Source organism: Pristis pectinata, chromosome 1, assembly GCF_009764475.1.
Source record: "Pristis pectinata isolate sPriPec2 chromosome 1, sPriPec2.1.pri, whole genome shotgun sequence".
NCBI classification, from domain to species: Eukaryota; Metazoa; Chordata; class Chondrichthyes; order Rhinopristiformes; family Pristidae; genus Pristis; species Pristis pectinata.
The window spans coordinates 98093907-98120746 of NC_067405.1; the positions used below are offsets into that span (position 1 = coordinate 98093907).

Below are 26840 nucleotides of genomic sequence, written 5' to 3' on the forward strand. Positions count from 1 at the left end.
AAAGATGGGACCCTAATTACTAACGAGCAAAGTGACTTAGAAAAAGTATTTTAGTTAATATCATCTACCTTGTGAACTATTTCCATGGAGTATTCAAAGGGCTACAGCCATGTTCCTGTATTACTTTTATGCATATTGCTCCAGGTAGAACTTGAAAGTGCATCACCCAATAAAAACATCCATCCATTAGCACTGATTTTTCAAACCATTTAATCATCAACTTCGTTTGCAAGGAATGTATTTCATAAGCTCATTGTACAGGATAACAGTGAATAATTATATCCCCATACTGCACAGATAAGTGTGCAAGAATCAAATGTCTTGTTTACATGTAATGTAAAAACTTGTGAACTTGCGAAACATAGGTTTCACCTGACAAATACAATTGGATTTGCAAATCAACACTGTCTATTAAATAGAACACATACATAAACATCACTATTTAAATTGTAAGCTGAGTGCTTGCTGTTTCAATAAAAGGTAGGCAACTGAAGCCACTTGATTAGGTTAGTCAAAGAGCAGGTCCTCATCCTTTTCATCTTCAAGTAGGTTGGCCGGTGCATTATCATGTTTTAGTCTTTGACCCTCCTGTTCTTTTTCTCTCTTTTCCTTCAACTGCTTTTTCTTTTCCTGGATCTTTTTTAATCTGAACATAAAGTGAACATTGCTTAATTTGTTAAATAATGCTTTGATCCTTAGATTTTTCTTAAGTACGCATAAAACAGCAAACTGGGATACTTAAGTCACATAGTAACAAACCCAAGAGGTGGTGCAACAGAACAAGATACCACACCACTGACCTGTAGAACTCCTCCCTTTCTCGTTCATCCAACTCAGTAATTATGTAAGACAAAGTGCGTTCAATCCGAGGAATTATCACTAAAGTAAAATAGAACAGTGATTAGTTGTTGAGTAGTGTCTTGACATTGTGATTTGATCACTCTTGACACCTTCAGAGAATAATCTTTTCCCATCTTCACCTTATTCTAGACTTGATAGCGGAATTCTGTGTTAAACGTTACTGTACAAATTTCTGGCTATCCATTTCTCTCTAGGCTTCAGATTTTCCAACTTAACATTGAAGATAGTACCGAAGCCCACACCATACTTAGCCTAATCACCAATTTGTGATATGTATAACTTATTTGCGGAAAATGGTGACATAAGTTTAAAATTCAATACAAGGAGCAAGGTCGGGAGAAATTATTTACTACAGGTTGGGATGACTGATCATTTGAACATCTTATGGATGAAAATCTAAATCCAAGAAAGTTTTATGGAGACCAGATCCTGAGCTCACTTAGTCTTCTTGGGAATAAAAAACAACTGCTTAAGTTGACTAAGAAAAAAGCTTATGAAAATTTAAAAGTTGGTATTCTAATAACTCATCATAAATATTAATATTCTGGTGTGCAAATGACAGCCTTAACTTTTGTTTTGGACAGCTTATCATCCAAACTACTTGTCCCATGAAGTCTGAATTTCACGAATTTCAGTACTATTGAATCCATCAACCTCCCTTCCAGACATTCCCACCAAATTCATTTTTAGCGTGGAAGAACAAGGACAAAATATTCAAGGTTCTCATACCCGACTCTCTACTTTCTCCAGGCAATGACTTGCAATGATTGCACGAGGGCTATAGTCAACTCCCCAGCAAATGCTCCCTTGACTCATGGTAAACTACATGGACTAAAAAGGCTGAGCTGAAAGGAACTTCTTAAGAAGCCATTCATACAAACAGGCTTAGTTGGAATTAAACTCTGTCCTTCTCTGAAACACTGTGGTATGGCTGTCACAAGATTTACAAGTTAGAACTCCTAAGTAACAAATGGGTTCTATATATTCTGGTTTTGATCTCCCTATTGCTAACATGCTTGGCCTTTTCCCCATCAAAATATTTTTGTTCTGCTGATGTTAAAACAAATGACATTTCTATATTTTCCAGGTCAAGGACTTGTGCTAACAAACAGGAAGGAGATGCTGTAAATCATGGGTATGATGTACATAAAAATATAATCATCAGTGAACACTGGACTGAGTTTGCATTCAAATTCATCTAGAATTAAAGTGAAGCTCAGTTTGCAAGGGAACTGTAGACAGGTTATCAACTAAAAAGGTGGGGAAAGGCTCTTTCAAGTGATTGCAAGAGTGACTTTGCATTCAGTCACTGCAAGTACATTTAAATACCAAAGTTGTAATCTAAAGTCAAATGTAAATTTTGTATCAGTGCACAATGTGTTAAATCTTTGGTAATTTGTATCTGTATCATTTGCTCAGTCTTAATAGGGACTGAGCAAAATGATACATATAAAACAAAGCAAGCCTGACTAGTTTTCTTCTCTCAACAACCCCCCCACCCCCCCCGAATAGGTTTAACAAACAACCAGCTAGAGGCTACTTTACAATACAATTACCCAAATATCTAATTCCAGCGTCCTGCTGGAAAACAGTTTTCCAAGAATAGTGGTTGAGAACCCATGGATTTGTATCGCTTACTTGTCTCTGCCATTAGCTTAAGTTAGTTACCTTAGAAGTCCACAGATCTTTTACCCAAGAGCCAATTTCATTTTATTTATATACAATAAATCTAGCTGTACAAGGATCTAATAAATTGAATCTTGCCCCTCCTATATGATGTAGCTATTGTGATTAAGTAAGTAAACTTTTTCTTTAAAAACAAAGGGCTTACTTGCCAGCTAGAGAAACAATTCAAGAATATGCACAAAGCCTCCAGGGAATCTCTGGCCTATGATCACTAGAGGTTCTGAAGGCAATCCTGAATGCTTCAACTTGACCTTAAGGCCATGAATTGGAAGCACTAAAAGGCCTTACCTAAGTGGCAGACCACCTCAAACTACTCAGCTGTCCATGCTCTGTCACTATCTACTGCCACCTCTCCACCCCATCAATGGAAGACTCTGCAGTTTGAGGCCCACATTGGCCTCACTAACCAACTTGGAAACCAAGTGGAAGTAGTCATCCTCACTCGGGCTGCCCAAACAGAAAATACTTGTTTCCTAGGTTAGAGAAAAGAAACAAGAATTACCTATTTTCTTAATTCCATGCAGCTATGCAGGACTAAATTTCATGTGATTTTTTTTAAAAGGTATAAAAAGAGTTGTAAACTTTTATTTCCTCAGACAAAAATCCAGATACTGAAAATGAAATGAGATATTTTTCTGCGATTGGCATGCATGGTGATTAAAACTGTGTGCACTCTTCCAAATTTTAAATTGGCAACCTAATATGTAACTAATCAACAAAATGTTTAATGTTCTAACATTTTCTAGGGAAGGTTTGGAAAACTATGTACAAGATGAGGAGTGCGGAGGAACAAAGAGATCTGGGAAGAACAAAGAGATCAGACTAGAAGGGCCGAATGGCCTGTTTTCTGTGCTGTAGTTTTTCTATGGTTCTATGATTGAAGAATTATTTTAAATTGAGATGCTCAATTTTCTGAAAGCTCTGCATCTTAAAGGCAGTAGCGAAAACACATAGCTTACCATGTTCAATTGCATTTACACGCCTATTTGTAATTTTAATAGCTTCATCCAATGTCACAAATGAAGTCTGAAATAAAGAATACAAGTTTAGTCTGCTAATAGCTACAAAGGGGAAAATATAGTTTGTATCAAAACATACACCTTGGTTTCAGGAGCCTAGCTCAAGTCATATCTTTCCATGATACGTACATAACTATCAATAAGATTTTGGCAAAAGTACACCATGTTCTTTGGTGCACCATAAATATACCAATGTAGTCTTATATGTACCACAAATGTTTCGTATTTTCAAAAAAGATAAGACCCCAGTCTTGTTTTTCGCAACTTTGTACCTGCAATGATGCCAGTTCAACCAGAAGTTCCACTGCTTTAGCATAATTCCTCTTCAATTTAGCCAGTTGCTCTCCACCTCTGGCCAGGCCAGTCAACTCATAACCTTAAGAATTGAAAAAAAATCACCAAAAATTAAGTATTAAAACTAAAATTATGGACTAGTGCGTCTCCAACTGTATAACCACAATTAGTTACAAAGCATTTTAGCTCCATTGTAATTTCTCAAAGTTTGACTTTTTTCCCCCAGCAACTACTTTCCTGTGAATTTATGTTCTGTGCTCCACCCACCTCTTCATCCCCCAGTTTAGACTCATTTGTTCTGCATCACAATTTCACTTAATTCCTTTCTGCAAGTTTGCTCTGATTTTCATTTTTTTCCCCAAGGACTTGGCTCTCCTGTTTATTTATCTATTACACACACACTTCTTTAGTATTCTTAGGTGCATCAAAGTCCAGGAAACACAAAAGATGTTAATCAATAAATGTACTAAGTTAAAGATGGAGCAGCTTGTTCAGAAGGGGGACAGTTGTCACATGGGGTGCTCATCAGAATTCAATGGATAGTGATGAGGACTTTATTATTCTTTAGCAATTTAAATTCTTGTCTTGTTCCAAATTTCAACATCACTCTGGGTGAAAAATATTCTCAGCCTCCTCCACTTCAATGAAAACAAACCCATCCAGTCTCTCATCAGAGCGTAGCATAACTTTCCATTTAATTCCATGCCCCAGATAATGAAGATAAGTATCCTATATATCAACTTCACCACCTTATTTACCCATGCTTCCATCTTTGGGAATTCTTGGATACACATTGGTCCTCTGCCCTCAAATGCCCTAGTGCCTTGCCATTCATTCTGTATGCCTTTAATTCCCCCATCCCCCTAAAATGCACCTGTCATTCACTGGAATTAAGTTCCATCCACTTTTGCTCTGTCTTTAACAACTGATCAATTCACATGTTTTCTGTGGAATTACTAATCATACCTCCTACAATTACAGCAATGGACCCAGCAACAATACCCACAGTACATAACTAGTTCCATACTTCCAATCACCCTCTGCTTTCTACTACCAATCCAATTCGCCAACTTGCCTCTGATCTCATAGGCTTTAACCTTTTGGACCAGTTTTCCCCACATAGGACCTTGTTAAAGGCCTCATTTGAAGTCCATCTGGAATATATCAACTGTACTGCCCCCATTAATAGACACTGAATTTTTCAAAGTAGCAATCAATTTAGTTTTCCCCTTAACTAAACCATGCTGACCATCTTTAAGTGTATATTAATCCTATTCCTAAATTCCCTCCCACAATAACTAACTAGGCTCACTAACTTGTAATTTTCTGGTTTTTTCCCCCCGCTATGCTTTTGGAATGTATCAAATTTGCTGCCCTCCAGTCATTTAACATTTCACCCGAGACCAAAGATTTAAATCTCAGGGCCCCAGCACTCTCTTCCTTTGCCTTCCTGGGACTTTATCTATTGTTAAGCTACTAATTCTTGTTCTGGAATTTCACCTTCCCCCTACCACAACATCCTCATTTGTGAATACATAATCTCACCTCAGGCTCCATATACCGATTGCCCCTATGATTCTTTATGAGCCATACTTTTTCTCTGGATATCCCCTTGCCCTTAATATAAACTTCTTTGGAATTTTCCTTAATCTTGTCTGCCAATAATTTGTACCCTGTTTTGCACACTAATTTCTTAAGAACCCCCTATACACATTTCACACCTTGACAGGCTTTCTCTGTTTCTATACCTGCCATTTGTATTTTTTTCTTTAATCAACCCTTAAACTCTTGACATCCAGGGCTCCTTGGACTTACTGCCCTTGCCTTTCATCCTTTCAGGAACATGTTGGCCCTGAATTCTATTTACTTTTTGAATGACTCCTACTTGTCACATGTAGACTTACCTAGTGTTAGGGATCATTAAGAATGAAGCAGCTATAAACAGGAGTTATAGGGTAGCAGCCATTAATATAAACAAGGACCAATCTTCTATCAATTTCACATGTAACTGCTAGAAGCAGCAATTCAGCTGACATTAAAAGACAGCTGCAAAAACAAAAAGCACCGTAAAGAGCAGGCCACCAGCTTGTATCTGGAGATTACTTAAGAGATAGTTTGGAAACATGACCATGAGGCATTTTTGTATAACTTGGCCAAATGTACAGACAACAGGGCTATCTTAATTGGTCTACATCACACAGCTTCAGCAAAGACATTTTGTACTATTATGGTTCCAGACTGGCTCTTTTGCCACTGAGCACATCACACATTGGCATATTTGTTCTGTCAATCAATATTTGGGTTGTTTGTGTACCTGAAGAATCATCCTTCAATACTGTGTGAAAACTATATTTAGAATGTCTGGATTTTTGTGTTCGGAAGCTTTCAGACCATTGCCGTGGATTACTTCATCTCAACAAAGACATTTGATAATCTTGTAAACGTGTGCTCCCAATGTAAATATACAATTCTATGGAAGCATTTGTAATACACCCAAAATATTAAAGTAAACTCTGCAATTGTAACAATAGAAATTGTATTCAATCAGCCACTGTTATCTTTGTTCTTAGATTATGTATACTCCACGTACTTTGAGTTCAGGGAGATTCTGTCACCATGTTGTCTCTGTTTGCTTGTGGTGCTGAATAAAGATCTATTGCATCTACAGCTCTAGTCTCCATGAAGTTCATTCAAGCCACAACAACCTACTTCAGATCCAGTCTTCAGCTTTCTCCTAATTCGGTTCTTTACTTTCCAAATCATTCTTATCCTACTTGAGATTTGCAGATTAATAGTCATTAACTCCTGTGAGCCAGTACAGACTCGATGGGCTGAAATGGCCTGCTTCTATGTTGTAAAGAAATATGGAAATTCCAAAATGCTTTCCTGTTGACACTAATACTTGCCCAGCTGCATTCCTTAAGATAGGTCCAGTATTGCCTCTTCTCTAATAGAATTATCTAATATGCTCTCTCAGAAGGTTTTCTTGGATGCTGCATTCAGAATTCTATCCCTTTCACATTAAGGCAAACTCCGATCAATATTGGAGATGAAACCCCTATTTCTAAAAGCTTATTAGCCTTGCATCTCTGATTTGTCTACACATCTGCACCCATTTCCTGCTTAACCAATAGGATGACTTTAGGATACTCCCAACAAAATGATCACCCTTTTTATTCTCAGCTCTACCCCCTTACTTGAAGAGCTTTCAAAGATCTCTTCCCTCATTACTGCAGTAATCGTCTTAACATTGCAATCCCACCACCTCTTGTATCCCCACTGTCATGCTTGAAGACTTTTTTTAACCCTGGAAGTGAGTTGCCAGTCCTACCTTCCTTTCTGCTGTGTATCTGTGACAGCAACATATTATACTCCATGTCCTCATCAACACTCAGTTCATCTGCATTACAAGTAAGATTGCATTAAAACTGATGCAATTTAGCCTTGGGTCTGCTCTCCTTACTGGAATGACTTGGTTTTCCTTCTAATATTTGACTGTACCCTATTCTTTTGCCAATTTACTTTAAAACCTCCCTGACAGGATTAGCAAACTACCCAAGGCTGTGGGATCCACTCCAATGCAGGTGTAATCCATCCTCTCTGCACCGGCCAGCGAGCTATAGTTCACCCTCCTGCACTCTCCCTCTAGCCACACATACATCTGACCTATCAAGCAATTCCTATACTCACAAGAACACAGCACCAGAAATAATCCAGAGATCACACCCTAATCTACCAGCTAGAACGCAATAGGAGCAGGAGAAGGCTATCGGGCCCTTCAAACCTGCCCTGCCATTTAATACGATTCTGGCCTCAGCTTCTCTTCTGTGCCTCTCCTCCATGCCCCTCCTGGATCTAGCAAATGTTAATCCATCTCCACTTTAAATAATTTCAAAAGATTCAGCTTCCATCACCACCAGGACAGAAAATTCCAGAGGTTCACCACCCTCTGCAAGAAGAAATTTCTATGAACTTCAGTATTATGACAAGCCCCTTATATTGTTGCAATATCCCCTTGTTCGAGACTCTTCTACTGGTGAAAACATGACAACATCTACCCTTGTCAAGCTCCCTTAGGATCTTGTGTTTAAATAAAGTCACCCCTCATTCTTCTGAACTCCAAGGAATACAGGCCCACACTATGTATTGTCTTAGTAGGTCAACCCTCTTATCTCAGGAATTAGCCTGGTGAATCTCCTTTGTACTGCCTCCATGTTACTACATTTCTCATAGGTAAGGGGAACTAAAACTGTACACCATATTCCAGGTGAAGGTCTCACCAACACCCTGTACAATCGAAAGAAAACATTTTTAAACTCCAACCTCTTTGCAATGCTAGCCATAATGCCATTTGCGTTCTTCACTACTTGCTGGACCTGCCATTAGCTTTTTGTGATTCATGCACTAGAACCTTCTGTGTTTCGCTTATTTAGAGTCATAGAGTAATACCGCACAGAAACTGCCCTTTAGCCCAACTTGTCTATGTTGACCAACATGCCCATTAAGCCAGTACCATTTGCCTGCATCTGGCCAATAGACCTCTGAAGCTTTCCTATCCATGTACCTGTCCAAGTGTCTTAAATGTTATTATTATACCTGCCTCAACCACTTCCTCTAGCAGCTTGTTTCATATATGCACCACCCTCTGCGTGAAGAAGTTGCCCCTCGGGTTCCTATTAAATCTCGCCCCTAGAGGGCAAATCTATGCCCCCTAGTTTTTGGTTCCCTTTCCCTGAGAAAAAGACTGTGCATTTGCCCATTTATGCCCCTCATGATTTTATACACCTCAGGTCCCTTATGCTCCAAGGAATAAAGTCATAGCCTGCACAACCTCTCCCTGTGACTCAGGTCCTGGCAATAGTCCCATAAATCTCCTCTGCACTCTTTCCATGTACAGGGTAATCACAACTGTAAGATGACTGGTGAGTTTTCCAAGGCAGGAGGAGCAGAGCATTGCAGCAGTTATTATTGGCTAATTGGGAGACCAAGCAGCCAATAAAAGGGAGGCAGGTTACAGCAGAGCAGCCATTGTTGGAGTGGACCAGTGTGTGAGTGGGGAGGCTTTAGCGAGAAGAGGCCCAGGGAGAAGTGGGTAAGGTCCTTTAATTTCCCTTTCATAAATTGTTTAATACTCCTATAATTATAATTTAAGAAACATTAATTAGATAATAACAAAGTGTTTAGATATATACAAAAACATATCACAACCAATTAAAGAGAGATGCAGGGTCAGGCATCAGTCTTCACAATGGAAGACACAAGTAACATGCCAGAAATTCCAGAGTCAGGGCAGAGGTGACTAGTGGCCATTACTAAGGAGGAAGCCGAAAGGCCCGAAGGTGGACAAATCATCTGGACCAGATCGACTACACCCAGAGTTCTCAAAGAGGTAGCTGAAGAGATCGTCAAGGTATTAGTCGTCATCTTTCATTAATCACTTGGGTCAGTGAGGACCCCAGAGGACTGGAAAATTGCAAATGTTGACACTGCTGTTTAAGAAGGGAGGGAGGCAAAAGACAAGAAATTATAGGCAGGTTAGCCTGACCTCAGTGGTTGATTAGATTTTAAGAGTCCATCATAAAAAGATTAAATTTGAGTACTTGGCAATACATAATATAGGGTAAAGCCAGCATGGTTTCATTAATGGGAGTTTGCCTGACAAATCTGTCAGAATTCTTTGAGGAGATAACAAGCAGGTCAGACGAAGGAGAGTCAGTAGATGTTATTTACTTGGATTTTCAAAAGGCCTTTGACAAAGTGCCGCACGTGAGCCTGCTAAACAAGATAAGAGCCCATGGCCTTAAAGGCAAGGCACTAGCATGGATACAAGATTGGCTGACTGGCAGAAGTAACAGTGGGGATAAGGGGTCCTTATCAGGATGCTGCCGGTGACTAGTGGAGTTCTGCAGGGGTCAGTATTGGGACTGCAACTTTTCACTTTACACATTAATGATCTGGATGAAGAAACTGATGGTATTGTGGCCAAGTTTGCAGACGATAACAAGATAGATGGAGGAACAGGTAGTGTCGCAGAGTCAGGGAATCTGCAGAAGGACTTGGACAGATTGAGATAGTGGTAAAAGTGGCAGATGGAATACAGTGTAGGGAAGTGTGGTGTTATGCACTTTGGTAGGAAGAATGAAGTTGTAGACTATTTTCTGAATGGGAAGAGAATTGAGAAATCAGAGGTGCAAAGGGACTTGCGAGTGCAAGTTTAGCATTTCCATAAGGTTAACTTGCAGACTGAGCTGGTAATAAGGAAGGCAAATGCAATGTTAACATTCATTTTGAGAGCACTAGAACAGAAAAGTAAGGATGTACTGCTGAGGTTTTAAGGTGCTGGTCAGACTGCATTTGGAATATTGAGCAATTTTGGGCCCTGTATCTAAGAAAAGATGTGCTGGTCCTGGAGAGGGTCCAGAGGAAGTTCATAAAAACGATCCTATGAATGAAAGGGTTAACATATGAGGAGTGTTTGATGTCTCTGGGCCTGTACTCTATGGAGTTCAGAAGGATGAGGGAGATCTCATTTGAAACCTACCAGTTACTGAAAGGCCTGGATAAAGTGGACAGGGAAAGGCTGTTTCCATTAGAAGTCCAAGATCAGAGGGCAGCCTCAGAATAAAGGGACATCCCTTTAAAACTGAGATGCGGAGGAATTTCTTCCACCAGAGGCTGGTGAATCTGTGGAATTCATTGCCACAGAGGGCTGTAGAAGCCAAGTCCTTGGGTGTATTTAAGGCAGAGATTGATAGGTTCTTGATTGGTAAGACAGTTAAGTGTTACAGAGGCAAAGCAGGAAAATGGGGTTGAAAAAGTATCAGCCAATGATTGAATTGCAGAGCAGACTCGATGGGCTGAATGGTCTGATACTGCTCCTATATCTTATGGTCTAATACACCAGGTGCTGCCTCACCAAAGTCTTATACAAATGCAACTTCTATCCTCAATGCCCTCACTGATGGCCAGTGTGCCAAATGCCTTCTTCAGCACCCTATCTACCTGTGATGCCATTTTCAGGGAACTGTGTACTTGTACTCCTTAGTCTGTTCTACAACTGTCCCCAGGACCCTACCATTCACTGTGAAGGACCTACCCTGGTTTGACTTCCCAAAATGCAACACCTTGTACTTACCCGATTTGAATGTCATTTGCCATCCTTGGCCCACTTACATAGCTGATCAATATTCCCCCCTGTAACTTTTGATAACTTTCTTCAGTGTCTATGATAACACCAATTTTAGGATCATCTGCAAACTTACTTACCATACTTTGTACATTCTCATTCAAGTAGTTTATACGAAATGAGAACAACCATGAGCCCAGCACTAATCCCTGTGCCACACCATTAGTCACAGGCCTCCAGTCTGTAAAACAACCTTCCACCATCACTCTCTGCTTCCTACCATCAAGCCAATCATGTATCCACTTAGCTAGATCTCTCTGGATCCCATGCAATCTAACCTTCCAGACCAGCCTTCCATGCAAGACCTTGGCAAAGGCATTGCTAAGGTCCATATACAACATCCATCGCCCTGCCCTTGGTACTCCTGGTAACCCTTCAAAAAAAAAAACTCTAACAAATTTGTCAGACATAATTTCCCATGCACAAAGCCATGCTAACTATCCATAATCAGTCCCTGTTTATCCAAATGCTAGTAGTTCATGTCCCTCAGATTTCCCTCCAGGAACGTGCACACCACTGTTTGCTGGCCTGTAGTTCCTTGGCATGTCTTTGCTGCCCTTCTTAAATAACGGACAACATTAGCCACCCTCCAGTCTTCCAGAACTTTGCTTGTGGCTAAAGATGATGCAAATATCTCTGCAAGGGCCTCCACAATTTCTTCCCCAGCTTCCCACAAGGTCCAAGAATGCACTTGCTCAGGCCCTGGGGATTTATCACCCTCAATATGCTTTAAGACTGCCAATACCTCCTCTTTGGTAAAATTCTATGGTCCAAGACTTCAGAACTCATTTGCCTTAATTCGTTAGCTTCCATGATCTTTCTCTACAGTAAAAAACTGATGACAAATATTCATTAAAAATCTCACCCATTTCCTGTGGCTCCACACACAGACAGCCATGCTGGTCTTTAAGGGGACCTATTCTAGCCACTCTTTAGCCTGTAGAATCTCTTGGGATTTTCCTTAACCTTGCCTGCCAAATCCACCCATGCCTTCTTTTTGCCCTCCATATTTCCTTAAGTGGATTCCTACACTTATACTCGTTGAGGAATTTGCTTGATCCTGACTGCCTAAATCTGATGTGTGCCTTCTTTTTACTGACCAGAGCCTCAATATCTCTCAGCCACTAAGGTTCCCTAAACTTGCCAGCCTTGCTCTTCACCCTAACAGAACCAAACTGTCCCTGAACTCAGTATCACACTTTTAAAAGCCTTCCACTCACCAGACATCCTTTTACCTGCAAACAGTCTCACCCAATCAACCTCTGCAAGTTCCTGCCTAATTGCCTCCAAAATTGGCCCTGCCCCAATTTAAGACCTTAACTTGTGGACCAGTTCTATTTTCTCCATATCTGTTTTAAAATTAATAGAATTATGGTCACTGGGTCCCAAAGTACTCCCCCACTTGCTCTACCTCATTCCCCAAGAGAAGGTCCAGTGTTGTGCCTTCAAAATATTAAGGAAGCTTTCTTGGACACATTTAACAAATTCCACCCCAAGTCCATTGTACTATGGGTGACCCAGTCAATATTAGGGAAGTTTAAAAACTCCCACTAACACTACCCTAATATTCTTACAGCTACCTGTAATCTCCCAACTTCCTTGGAGTATAGAAGACAGAGGTGAACTTTTAGAGGTGTACAAAATCATGAGGGGCATAGATAGGGTGAATGCACTCAGACTTCTTCCCAAGAACTAGAGGGCACAGGCTTAAGAAGGGAAAGATTTAATAGAAGCTTGAGACACTTCTTTTGTTTATTTTTACACAAAGGGTGGTATGTATGTGGAATGAGCTGCCAAAGGAAGTGTTTGAGCAGGTACAGTAACAAATTTTAAAAGACAATTGATCAGATACATAGATCGAAAAGGTTTAGAAATGCTGGCAAATGGGACTAGTTTGGATGGGGCATCTTGGTTAGCATGGATCAGTTGGGCCGAAAGGCCTATTTCCCTGCTGTATAAATTCTATGAACTTATTTTTGCAGTCTTTCCATTTAGTTAATAATTTGCCTTTCGATTTCTCTTACCAAAGTGCATGAACTCTACTCACTGCAATAAATTCATTTTCCAGTCTTTTGCCCACCACTCAATCTTATCTATATTCCATTGCAAAATCTCAGTATCCTTATCACAACATTACCCTTTCAGCTATTTTCATATCGGCAAATTTGAAAACCTTACATACCGCTCCTTTCTCTGGGTCATTAATGCATATGATGAACAAATGTAGGACAAGACTGATCCCTGCAGTACTCCACTAGATACCTTCCAGTCTGAAAAGGACCCATTTATTCTAACTGTTTTCTGTGAAACAGCCAGCTTTCAGTCCATTCTAACACGTCCTCCAATACAATGAGGGTTTTCATTTAGGCACCAGTTTCCTACGTGGCACCTTGTCAAATTCCTTCTAGAAACCCAAATACTCTACATCTACAAATTCTCCTCTAACAACTCTTCCTATTGCATCCTCACAGAATTTGAGCCAATTTGACAAACATGATTTGCATAAAGTCAAACAAAGTCTTGTTGACCATGTTTTAATTACATTCAGCTTTCCTAAATGATTAGCTATTTCCTTTTCTATTATGGACTCTAGAATCTTGCCAATAGCAGCAGTCAGTGTAGTTTCCTGCCTTCTGCTTTTCTCCTTTTTTTGAACAAGGGTGTCAAATTAGCTGTTTTCCAATCCCCTGGTAGCCTCCCAGAGTATAATGAGTTCTGAAAAAATTTCAACTAATGGGTCCACTATCTCTGCAGCCACTTTGTTTAAAATGCTTGGGTGCAGGCCATTGGTCCTGGTAACTTGTCCATCTTTACTGACCCCCCCCCCCCCCCCCCCCAATGCTTCTCCAATACCTCATCTCTTCTGATTAGGATTTCACCACTTTCTACCATGTTATTTGAAATCAGCCATATATCTTAGGAATATAAGCAATGTGTTCCATGGTGAAGATTGATGCAAAAAGTTTATTCAAGATATCTGCCCTTTCTTTGTTTGCAGTTATTAATTCACTTGCCTTGTTCTCTAGAGGCCCTAGATTACCCTAACTGCCTTCTTCCGATGTGTGTGTGTGTATTTATGTATGTGTGTGTATATTATATATAAAATATAAAAACTTGCTGTTTGTAGATTGTGTACAAGTTTTATCATAAAATTCATTTTTCTCCCTCCTTAAGCTCTTTAGTCTCCTGCTGCTGGATCCTAAAATCTTCCCAGTCCTCTGATCTATCACAAGCCCTTGACACTTGGTATAAACTACTTTTCAATTCAACATTATCCTCTACCTCCCTTGTCAACCATGGATTGTGCTTTTCTCATGGAATCCCTTGTTTTGACAGGGATAAACTCTTGCTGAGCATTACAGACCAGCAGTTTAAATATTTGCCACTCCCCGTCTACTGACCCATGTCTCAGTTTATCTATCAAGTCCACTTTTGACAAAGCCTCCCTCATATCATTATAATTGCCCTTATTTTAAATTGAAGAGTCTGGTTATTGGACCTATTGTATTCATCCTTATGTATTTGGAATTCTTTCATTCATGATCACCACCCGAAGGGATCTTTAAGTGATCTTATAGTTATTCATTCTTCCTCATTACAGAAGACTAAATCTAGAATACCCCATTCCTAGTTATGCTCTGTAATGTACTGCTCTAAAAAGCAATCCCTGGCGCACTCCACAAATTATTCTTCTACTTTGCCCTTACCAGTTTGGTTTTCTCAATCATTATGTAGACTAAACTCTTCCATGATAATTGCAGTTCCCTTCAAACGTGCTCTTGATGTTTGCCCATTAATGTTTTGACCTATTGAGGGTCACATTTGGGAGGGGGGGGGGGGGTCTATGGACTACACCCACCCATGTCTTCCCTTCCATGCTATTCATGATTTCAACCCAAACCAATTCCACGTCACTATCCACTGCCTTTATAATCACAGTTCAGCACTGTTCTGGTACCCTCCTTAATTAACACAACCAGTTTTGATTTTTTGTTTGCAATTTTTAATAAATTTAATTTTAGTTTTTTTAAACAATCTTGGATTTTCTGTTTTGCATTTTCACTTGCATATTCTGTCCCCGGCCTATCACAATCAGTTTCCTCCTCCTGATTTCAAACACCACCTGTTCTGTTGATGATACCATTGGTAGTATCTACAGGAAGTGCTGCATCAAGGCGGCAACATCTATCATTAAACATCCCCACCGTCTGGGCTATGCCATCTTTCCACAGCTACCATCGGTCAGGAGACACAGAAGCCTGAAGTCCCACACCACCAGGTTCAAGAACAGCTACTTCTTCAACCATTCAGTTCTTGAACCAAATGGCAAAACCCTGATCACTACAGTTTTACAACACTATGACCACTTTGATCACTTTGCACTAAAATGGACTTTTTTTTTAACATTTTTCTTGTGAATGCAGCTTATATGATACCGTGTGCCTGTGATGCTGCTGCAAGTAAGTTTCTCATTGCACCTGTGCATGCATGTACTTGTGCATATGACAATAAACACGACTTTGACATGGAACCCTTCCCCCTCCTAGTTGGTTTGAAGCCCTATCTACAGTCCTAATTATGTGATTCACCAGGACACTGGTTCCAACATCGTTCAGGTAGAGCCCATCCCAGAATAATAGCTCTCTCCTTCCCCAGTTCTGGTGCCAGTGTCCCATGAATCAGAACCCATTTCTCCCACAAAAAGCTTGGAACCATGCATTTACTTTTCTAATCCTATTTACCCTTCACCAATTTACACATGGCTCAGCTAACGATGTGGAGATTACCACCCTTGTGGTTCTGCTTTTCAAGTTACCCAGAGCTCCTTGTAATCCTTCAGCAGAACCTCCTTCCTCATCCTAGTTATGTCGTTAGTGCCCACATGGATTACAACAACTGGATCCACCACCTCCCATCCCAAGTTCTTCTCCAGTCCAGAACAGGTGCCCTTAACCCTAGCACAACACAGCCTTCAGGACTGTCTTTGCTGCTGAGAAGTGTCCATTCTCCTAACTATGCTGTCCCAATGACTACTACATTTCTTTTCTCCCCACACATGAATGGCTCCCTGTGCCATGGTGATATAGACAGTTTGCACATTCTCCCTTCATGCACACAATTCATGTCCCAAATTACCTGTTTTGTCTCTGCACCTTTTAGGAACACTTCCAGAAAACTGACTTATCTTTCAAAAATTTTATAGAAGACTACTTGAGCGATAGTGCAATTGCAAGGAATCATTTAACCATTATGAAGCACAATAAACATTTCCATTTTGACAAAAGTAAAAATGTTTTACTCACTGTCTCCTCCTTCCTGATAATGTTCAAATACTGGCAGTACAACACCTATTAAGAAAATAAATTCACTAAATGTACGAACAGCAAACAAATTTTATACTCCTTCATACCATGAAGTTACAATTTTTATAAAGCGTAAATTTACCCATTGCTCTTTATCTTGCTCAAAAAAAATGTACATTTCTTTACCCACCTCAGTTTTAGAAGTCAAAGCAGGCTTCAAATGCCATTTCCTTTCAATGGCCAGGAGGTGTAGAAAAAGACTGCAATATTTATCCTCTATTCTGTTGATTCATTGGAAGTACTACATAACACTATTATCATGCTTAAGAACTTAAATGATTCAACATTAGTACAAATCTATTTGTCCACCACTAAAATTACTTAAATATACTTTTCCCTCCTGGAAAAGGGAATCTGAATCAGGACACCAAACTGGAAATTTTAGTTACATCATGTCCACAGCACAAGCCAACTGTATGATATAATTGCTCATTGGTGGTGTTATGCTCCAAACAAGACTTTCTATTTTTGTCATGTGGATCTTGGCCATCTGTACTTCCCACAATTACAGATAAAATTTCCAATTGAAGTTATCAATGACACTTAGTTTTGATCTAAACCACAGTGAAAATATATTTTCTCCCTCTTTCCTATCATGATCTTAAAGACTTGCATCGGTTTACCCATCAGCCTTCTCATTGTACAGCAAAACAAGAATCTGTTTATTGAGTTGTTCATGATTGTTACATTAAAAACTCCAATAATCTGCTATCCAGTTATTTAGAAATCCCAATAGTTAAGTATCTGTCTCATGAGATGATGTTTGCTGCACTTTCCACTGACTTTCTGGGTCTGGGTTCCAACACTCCATTTAAGCTTACCTGGCTAGAGCAATACAGCATGGAAACAGGCTCTTCAGTCCAAATGGTCCATGCTGACCAAGATTCCTATCTAAGCTAGTTCCACTTGCCCACATTTGGCCCATATCCCTCTAAACCTGTTAATGCACCTGCCTCAATCACCTCCTCTGACAACCCATTCCATATACTGACCACCCTCTGGTTGAAAAAGTTGTCCCTCAGGTTACCATTAAATCTCTCGCCTTAAACCTATGCCTCCAGTTCTGTTCCCAAATCCTGGGAAAAAGACTGTGCGCATTCACCCTACTGTGCGCCTTATGATTTTATACACCTCTATAACATCACCCTTCATCCTACTATACTCCAAAGGAAAAAAAAGTCCCAACCCACACAACTTCACTCCATAACTCAGTCCCTCAAGTCTCCTCTCCCGCTTAATGGCATCTTTCCTATAGCAGGGCGACCAAAACTGAACACAATATTGCAAATGCAGCCTCACCAATGTCTTGTCTAACTGTAACATAACATCCCAACTTCCGTACACAATGCCCTGACTGAAGGCCAGTGTGCCAAAGGCCCTTTTCACCACCCTACCTGTGATGCCACTTTCAGGGAACTATGTACTTGTACTCCAAGGTCCCTATGTCCTACACCACTCCCTAGGACTCTACCATTCACTCTGAAAGTCCTACCCTCAGTCCTACACCTCGCATTTATCTAAATTAAACTCCACTTGCCATTTCTCAGCCCACTTACCCAGTTGATCAAGATCCCTCTAAATCCTGATAACCATCTTCACTGTCAATGACACCACCTATTTTAGTGTTATCTGCAAATGTACTAACCAAACCTTTAACATTATCATTCAAATCACTAATATAGATGACAAATAGCACAATAGGCCTAGAATTGACCCCCAGGGGACACCACTAATCACATGGCCTCCAGTCCAAAAACCAATCTTCCACTACCATCACCCTTTGCTTCCTGCCATCAAGTCAATTGTATATCCAATTAGCTAGCTCTCCCTGGATCCCATGTGGTCTAACTTTCCATAGCAGCCTACCATGTGGAACTTTATCAAAGGCCTTTCTGAAGTCCATATAGATCACATCTACCACCTTGTCCTTATCAACCTTCTTGGTTACTTCTTCAAAAAAAACTCAATCAAATTCATGAGTCATGATGTCCAACACAAAGCTGTGCTGACCACTCCTAATTAATTCCAAATGTATATAAATCTTATCGCTCAGAATCCTCTCTAGTAACTTGCCTACCACAGATGTTAGGCTTTTGGTCTATAGTTCCCAGGTTTTTCTTTGCAGCCCTTAATAACAACACATCAGCCACCGCCTAGTCTTCTGCCACTTACCCTGTCACTAACAACGATGTATCTAAGTCAGCCAGTGCTCCCACAATTTCTTCTCTAGCTTCCCAGTGATCTTGAATATACCTGATCAGACCCTGGAATTTATCTATCTTCATTACATGTTAAGACATCCAGTACCTCCCCTGCTGTAATGTGGACCATCCCCAAGGCATCCCTATTAACTATCTCAAGGTCCAAAGTCTTCATGTCCTTCACCACTGTAACAACAGAGGACCTCACCCATCTCCAACTGCTCCACACAAAGATGTCCACTTTGATCTCTGAGGGGCCCTATTTTCCTTAACATACTTAAAATCTCAGTGGATTCTCCTTAATCTTCTTTGCCAAGGCTATCTCATGCTCCCCTTTTGCCCTCCTGATTTCCTTCTTGAGTATACTGCTGCATCCCCATACTCGTCCAGGGATTCATTTGATCCCAACTGTCTGTATCTGACCCATGTCTCCTTTTTCCTGACCAGAGCCTCAATATCCCTCTTCATCCATGGTTCCCCACTCCTGCCAACCTTGCCCTTCACTCTAACAGGAATATGCAGATCTTGAACTCTCAATATCTCACTTTCAAAAGCCTCCCACTTACCAGACATCTCTTTGCCTTCAAAGTACTCAAATCAACTTTTAGAAGTTCCTGTCTTCTACTGTTAAAATTTGCCTTGCGCCAATTTAGAACTTTAACTTGTGGACCAGGTCTGTCTCTTTCCATAACTAATGGGAATTACTGGTCCCAAGATGCTTCCCCACTGACACCTCAGTCACTTGTCCAACCCCATTCCCAAGAGTAGGTCAAGCTTTGCCTTCTCCCGAATAGGGGCCTTCAGTATATTATCCGAGGAAACTTCCTCAACACATTTAAGAAATTCACCCATCTAAGCCCTTAGCACTATGGCAACTCCAATCTATATTAGGAAAATTAAAATCCCCTACTATGATAATCCTATTATTCTTGCAACCTCCCTGCATATTTGTTCCTCTGATTCCCTTTGACTATTAGAGAACCTATAGTACAATCCCAACAAGGTGATCATCCCCTTATTTCTCAGCTCCACCCATAAAGCCTCACTGGACAATCCCTCAGTAATTTCATCTTGGACTACTGCTGTGACGTTCCCCTTCATTAGAAATGAAACTCCCCCTCCTCTTTCCTCTACCTCTATCCCACCTATAGCAGCTGTATCCTGGAATATTTAGCTGCCAGCCCTGTCCCTCCCTGAGCTATGATTCTGTAATGGCTGTAATATCCCAGTCCACTGTAGCTATCCATGCCCTGAGGTCATCCTTCTCACCTTTCAGGCCTCTTGCACTGAAATTTAATCCAACAGTCTTTCCCTCTCTCCCTGCCATTCTGCTGCCTATCTTGTCCAATGACCTTACCGTCATGAATTGTCTCAACTTCCAGCCTCACATTTGCTTCACTTCTGCTTTGGATCCCATCCCCCTGCCAATCTAGTGGAAAACCCTCCCTAGCAGCAAATCTGTCCATCAGGATATTGGTACCCCTCCAGTTCAGTGCAATCTGCCCCTCCTGTACAGGTCATCTGACCCAGAAGAGATCCCAATGGTCCAAATATCTGAATCCCTGCCCAACTCTTCAGCCACGCACTCATCTGTCACACCCGTCACACCCTCCTATTCTTACTTGCACATGACACAGGAAGTAATCCAGTGATTACTACCCTCGGTCCAGTTTTTTCACCCTTTTCCAAACTCCTGATACTCATTCCCCAGGACCTCATCCTTTTTCCACCCATGTCATTTGTGCCAATGTGCCCTTGAGGATGTTCTGCAACCGCTCAGACATTCTCAACCCTGGCACTAGGGAGGAAACATACCATGCAGCCACAGAATCTCCTGTCTGGGTCCCCCCACCCCCAACTATCAGGTGTCCTACCGATATAGTCCCTTCTGCCTTCACCCTTCCCTGCTCAGCCTCAGAGCCAGTCCTGGTGCCACAGACCTGGCTGCTGCTTTTTCCTGAACTGTCATCCGTTCCCCCCCCACCCCCAATGGTATCAAAACAGTATACTTGTTTGAGGGAAATGGCCACAGGGGAATCCTGCACTCTGTCTACCCCATCTAGCTTTTCTGGTCACCCAACTACCTGCATCATCACAAGAAAATTTATTATACTGTATAACATCTAAAAAATTAACATCCAAAAAATCCACCAGTCCAGCATCAAAAACCACAGTCTGCCATATTAGAGTTTTACTGTACAACCTGTCAAATAACACACCTTCACACTTATTACAACATAAAGGCCATTCAGATTATTAAGTCTGTATCAGCTCCAAGTAGAGAAATCCCTTTGGTCCCTTTCTATTTCATCTTATTTCCCAATAGCCTTAACTTATTCTTCTCACAGGACCATCAATTCCCCTCTCTTTAATTGCTTTGTCACCTACCTAAAGGTGAATTTACAGTAGCCAATTAGCCTACCAGCTGTCTTTAGGATGAAGATGGAAACATCCAGAGGAGACCCACGTAGTCACAGGGACAAATCACGGCTCCAGGAATCAGGATCAAACCCAGGTCTCTGGAGCTGTGAAGCAGTGACTAACTGCCGCGCACCACACCATGCCACTATGATTTTGTTTGTCTTCAAAGACCACTTTCTTTTACGTATCTGTATCCATTTACAAAATGGAGACCATTGTTGTGCACAATTATAAACTAACCAATGGCAACTATAGACTTAAAATAAAACAAAAGTTGAAGTAATTCCAGAATTTCCAAGTATAGCAAAACAATGAGAAAATTGCACCATTAATCTTGGTTTCTTAATACTGAGTACACAAGATTGACAAGTACTCATCCAATATTTTCAGCCCTGCACTAAGAGGCCCCCCTCGGGGAAAAAAAACAAACAATTTACTATCAGCAGGACCCACTGCAATAATTCACAAAGCCTATTTGGAGTTCCCACTACCACCACCTTTCCCTCAGATGGTGAAAGGAGCAAAAATAATTACCATTTACACTTTTTACATTTTTTTTTAGGCGAATCCTGGCAATCCCCACCAAACATTATGGGAACACTGCATTTTTAAATTCTTCAAACAAAAATGCTGTACTTCATTACTACTATCAAAGTAACCATGAATGGACAATAAATAAGCCCTGCCACTGTCACCAACATCAAGAGGAAAACAAACCTCCTTGTTAAAAAGTGTGGACAAAAAATTTTTTTCTCTACAAAATTGTGCTTAGCAGCTATAAAGTAACCCAAGTTACTAGCATAGATCAAGGTGGCATGGTACGCTCCATACAAAATGTCAGGTATTGTGAGCAGCCTTCAGACAGACCCTTGTCATAATCAAATTAAGATGCATCAGATCTGACACCATTAGAATGCAAAATCCATATGCTAATTCAATATTTCAGATTGGTAATATGTCAGCAAATCAGTAAAGTTGAATCAATTTGACAAATCTACAGTACAAAATGAAAATTAACAAAGATTTAATTCTGCACTACAGTTTTCCCATTCTTTCAAACTTTATACTGGGCAAGTTTGGAATCATAATAATTGTAAGACTAAAGCACCAGAATGAGAACTCTTCCCTTCAATAAACTGTAATCTGTTTATATTTCATTCAATGAAAAATGGAAACAAATTAAACTACCCCACTTTTAAAGCTTGTATATTATTTGGACAACGTCAGAATTCATTCTATCACATTAAAAAATCAGTGATTCAGATAAGAGGAGAATGAGGGAAGAGGCTCTTCTACAGAGTACTCATGAGGAAAAACAGAGACATTGCAGGAAAATTGCTGATATGACACTTACATTTTTCATCTAAGTCTGTAGAATATTGTGGGTGCTTCTTTTAAATTGGCAGAGGTTTACATAAACAACTAAGTTTCATCAAGTTAAAGCCTTTCACTGATTTGGGTGTAAATCTGATATTGCAAGTATAAAATGCCACATTTTACAAGAGAACCAAGATATGATAGTGTCAATAAAAACATACCTGCTACATTATCTTTTTTAGCTCTGACCTTGACCTGAGCCTTGTTCACATTCTGGATCACAGTAGTACTGCATACAACAGAACCAAGAAATTAACTACGATATTAGCCAACTTGGATCATACACTGTCCTCCATATAATTACAATTCAAATTACATGAATTCACAATTTTAGCAATAAAGATCAAATACTAAGGATGACGCCAATTGAATAGTATCTTTAATGGGCGTGAAAAGAAGTTATGCAAGGATACTACATATAGAATCTGAATCATATTTATTCAACATAAATGTTAATACAATATAAAGAGGCTTCGATTCAATGTACAATTTCTCTTGTACAGTAAACCAATACTACACAACTCATCAATTCATGGTTAGCAAACAACAACAATGCCAAAAATTAGATGCACAAAATTTTGCATGTTGAGTATTAAACCGGTCATCTGGCAAAATACTTTTTCATTATAGTCTTACCTGAAATCTCCAGCAGTAAATTTAGCTTCAGCTAAGGAAAAAGCTGCTTCCCTCATGACTTCACCCATCAATGTCTTGGTCTGGAAGAAAAGAAAAATCAATTTTGTTTTTAAATATAGAACTCATTTTTAGATATACAGAAATGTTGCTTATTTATACCTACATGAAGATGACCTGTTTGAACCTAACTGATTAATTCCAGCCACTTATTAATCAAAATTTGTATTATATTAAAATTTCAATGTAAACCACAATAGCAATAAATGGGAATATTCATTCAAGCTTGTAATGGTGATCTTTCATACATAAATTTCACCTCTATGATCTTTTTCAAGATTTGTCTGAAGCGGAGTGTAAGAGCATCAGACTTTTTCTTCAGTAAATTACGACCAGTCTGAGCACCATTCAACCGGGCCTTCATTATAGTTTTTGCCCTGTAGCAACAGGAAAAGGAAATAATGGATAAGTGCAATATTCCTATTATAATTTCATTAGAATACACACAAAATTTACATTACAGGTTCTTTTCAACACACTCATTTTTTTTTTATATTCCACAAGATGAATCACATTTCCCATTTTCAACCAGAGCAGGTGCCAAGTGCTGAAATCACACTTAATTTAAAATTGATGGTGTTTTTGATAGTGAGGAGGGTACAGAATGATACTGATCAGCCAGAAAGCTGGGCAGGGCAATGGCAGGTGGCATTTTGGAAGGTCTAATAAAGGTAGAACATATCCCATGAATGGTAGGGCCCTAGGGAGTATTAATAAAGAAAGGGATCTCGGTGTCCAAGTCTAAAGATCTCTGAAAGCGGCAGACAAGTAGATAGGCTGGTGATGAAGGCATATGGGATTCTTGCTTTCATTAGCTGGGGCATTGAGTATAAGAGCAAAGAGATCTGGATCAACTTTATAAAATATTGGTTAAGGCACAGCTGGAATACCATGTGCAGTTCTGGGCCCCACACTAAGGAAGCAGGATTGCACTGGAGAAGGTGCAGAGGAAATTCACCAGAATTAGCCTGGGATGGAATATTTCAGTTAGGGAAGCAATTGGATAGGCAGAGTTTGTTTTCCCTGAACAGAGGAGGCTGAAGAAGTACTTGATAGACATATACAGAAGTACGAGGCATAGGGTAGATGATGAGAAACTTTTCCACATGGCTGAGGTGCAAAAGACTAGAGGGTGTAGGTTAAAGGTCAAGAGTAAAAGTTTAAAAGGGATCTGAAGAACACTTCTTATCCCCCATCTCGAGTGTGGTTGCAACCTGGAACACACTGCCCAAGAAGGTGGCGGAGGCAGGTACTCTCAACATTTAAGCAGCATTTGGCAAGCATTTGAATAGAATTAGTATAGATAGGACGTGATGGTCGGCACGGGTTTGACAAGCTGAAAGGCCTGTTTTTATGCTGTACGACTCCAAACAGCAAACATAACAAGGTGCAAAGAACTCTGCTACTATTCACTGAGAGTGGCCAGAGGTTTATTGAATCAAGATGAAGTTCAATACTCAAAGGAATTGAGAAATTAGTTATTCTCTATTAATAATCTGGAATTAAATATGTCATTAGTTGTAATGGCCACAAGGCTACCAGACTGTTGTAAAAATCCATCTGGTTCACTAATGTACTTCAGCAGAGGAAACCTGCCACCTGACTTAAATGGCTGAGCAGAGTTGATGGATCGAATGGCCTAATTCTACTATGTTTTATGGTCAAACTCCAGACCAGAGTTGAGTCTGAATTATATGTACCGAGTTCATGTATGTATAAATACTAGAGTTGAGCAACCAGATGCACTAAATTAAATATGCAGAGATTGTGTATATTCAGCTATGAAGGTTGATTTGGTTCTCTGATACAATCAGGTACTATAACCCCTTCAGACCAGTTCCTAATCTGCACACTGTTTATATGAAAATATTTACTTCAAAAAAAAGTCTTTAATTATGAAAAGGTCATAGAAGACACCAGAAAGTCACAAGCTTTTAATACAGTACTTTTCATATTCTCAAGGAACTGCCCAATTATTTACTTTTTAAAATGGTGTAATTTATGACAATTAATTTATATATGGCAAGGATAATAAGTAATAACCTGTTTTGGTGGTTAGTTGAAGAATAAATCGTGGGGAGAATAAGAAACTGCAGGTGAATTCACAGGGATAACACAGACATTGTGGGAATTAATAGGTCACACTTCAAAGCCTTTCACAAATCCCACTGTTTCTAGATAGTTTTTCATTTGTTCATGGGAAATGACAATACTGACAGTCACATCACCCATCCCTACTTATTCTGAGAAGACAGCATTATAGCCTGATTCTTGAACCATTGCTGTTTGGTGCAGATGCTCAAAGATTGATCACAAAAATTTGATCCAGTAAAGAGACAATAAGTGTCCATTTTATTGTTCCATGTCATTGTGTACAACTCAACTAATATCTAATACTATTCCCCTCCATATGGAAGGAGGGGATTCTGCTCATTAAGTCTATGCTGCTCACAAAATGGTCCTATTCCCACACTAACCTTCTGTGCAACCTATTTTCCCCAAATTCCCATCAACTCACCCAGATTCTCCCTCTCACCTATAGACCAGGGCAGATTTTAGTGGCCAATTAACATACGAGCCTGCACATCTCTGGGAGGAAACTAAAACATGCAGTCTCAAGAACTTAGTTACTGTCCATGTGGAGTTTACAAGTTCACCATTAACACCTTCACTGGAGGGTTGATGAAGCAATTGAATGGAAAAAGGCTTATGCAGTGCATTGACCAGTAAGACTATCTCATTTCTGTGCTATAAACTTATCTGCATTGTTCTTGCCTTTAACTCCCAATGGTATTAATTACAGGAAACTTTGAAATAATCCAAACACAAGATTCAATGTTTTGTTCAGTGTGAATAGTCAGAGCATTGCATTATGACCAACTGCAAAGCATGACAATTGTTTTTGCTAAAACTGCAACTAGTTCTTGTATTTACATACACAAACAATCTTAGTTAAATATCCTCCTCTTCAAAAAGTGCAATACGATAACCCAATCGCAATATCGAATTGCAACATTACAGAGTCGTTTAAACTGGGCACAGGCACAGCAATCGATTCCAAGAACTTCCCACTACCAGTGGCTCCTGAAACTTTCATAGTTTGTGGTCCCCGATAGTTCCTTTATTTGGAAATAGGCAAATGATTCAGCGAGAAATAGGCCTTTACATTGCGGCTTCTTCAGTACAAGCCGATAACCGCGACAGAAAATGAAAATACCGATGCTAGTTTTACACACAGCAGTACGAATTTCAGGAACTCGTTTTTTTCCCCCTCAGTTTTGAATGGGAAAATTAATCCAAATGAACGGGCGATAAAAAAAAATTACTCACATTCGCGATGGAAAGACTTCGATCCTTTCCTTCCCCGACATCTTTTGCTCTCTGGCAGCAATCCAGCTACAAGCGAACGAAAGAAAATCCACCGGTTTCTGAGGAAACTGCGCTGACCTTCAGCATGCAACGATACAACGACACTGCAGTCGAGCCCCTCTTATTCTGAGCCAAATGTTAGCTCCGGCTGCGTTCGCACCTCGGCGGTCAGCTGCTCGCAAATCACGTGACGGTCGGAAGCGACCGATTCCCCCCCCCCCCCCACACCCCAAGCACCTTCGATGGAGGATTTTTACGAAAATGAACAGTGTCCGCTCGATGTCGGCTGCCCGGTCCCGATTTTCGCACCACTTTCCGTGCGTTTACGCCGACAACGGATAACTCTCCATTACCAAGATGGCGCCCGTCG

General features: G+C 40.2%; 2 protein-coding genes across 4 annotated transcripts in view; one reads left to right on the forward strand and one right to left on the reverse strand.

Moving 5' to 3' along the window:
* The window catches only part of pals1a (protein associated with LIN7 1, MAGUK p55 family member a), a 93918-nt gene extending 90420 nt beyond the window's left edge, over positions 1 to 3498 (forward strand). For 2 of the 3 annotated variants that reach the window (XM_052030595.1, XM_052030615.1), the window contains one exon: positions 1949 to 3498. The gene's annotated coding sequence lies outside the window, so the exon portion shown is untranslated. The remainder of the gene's footprint in view (positions 1 to 1948) is intronic. The other variant, XM_052030605.1, reaches the window with a different exon arrangement.
* atp6v1d (ATPase H+ transporting V1 subunit D) lies at positions 194 to 26580 on the reverse strand. Its single transcript, XM_052030627.1, has 9 exons — positions 26432 to 26580; positions 23361 to 23478; positions 23045 to 23124; positions 22570 to 22637; positions 16350 to 16394; positions 3839 to 3942; positions 3507 to 3573; positions 801 to 879; positions 194 to 646 (listed from the first exon to the last, which is right to left on the reverse strand). Exons 1-9 carry the CDS (start codon positions 26470 to 26472, stop codon positions 508 to 510), a joined length of 741 nt encoding a protein of 246 aa, XP_051886587.1. The 5' UTR covers positions 26473 to 26580; the 3' UTR covers positions 194 to 507.
* Positions 26581 to 26840: the final 260 nt, after the last annotated feature.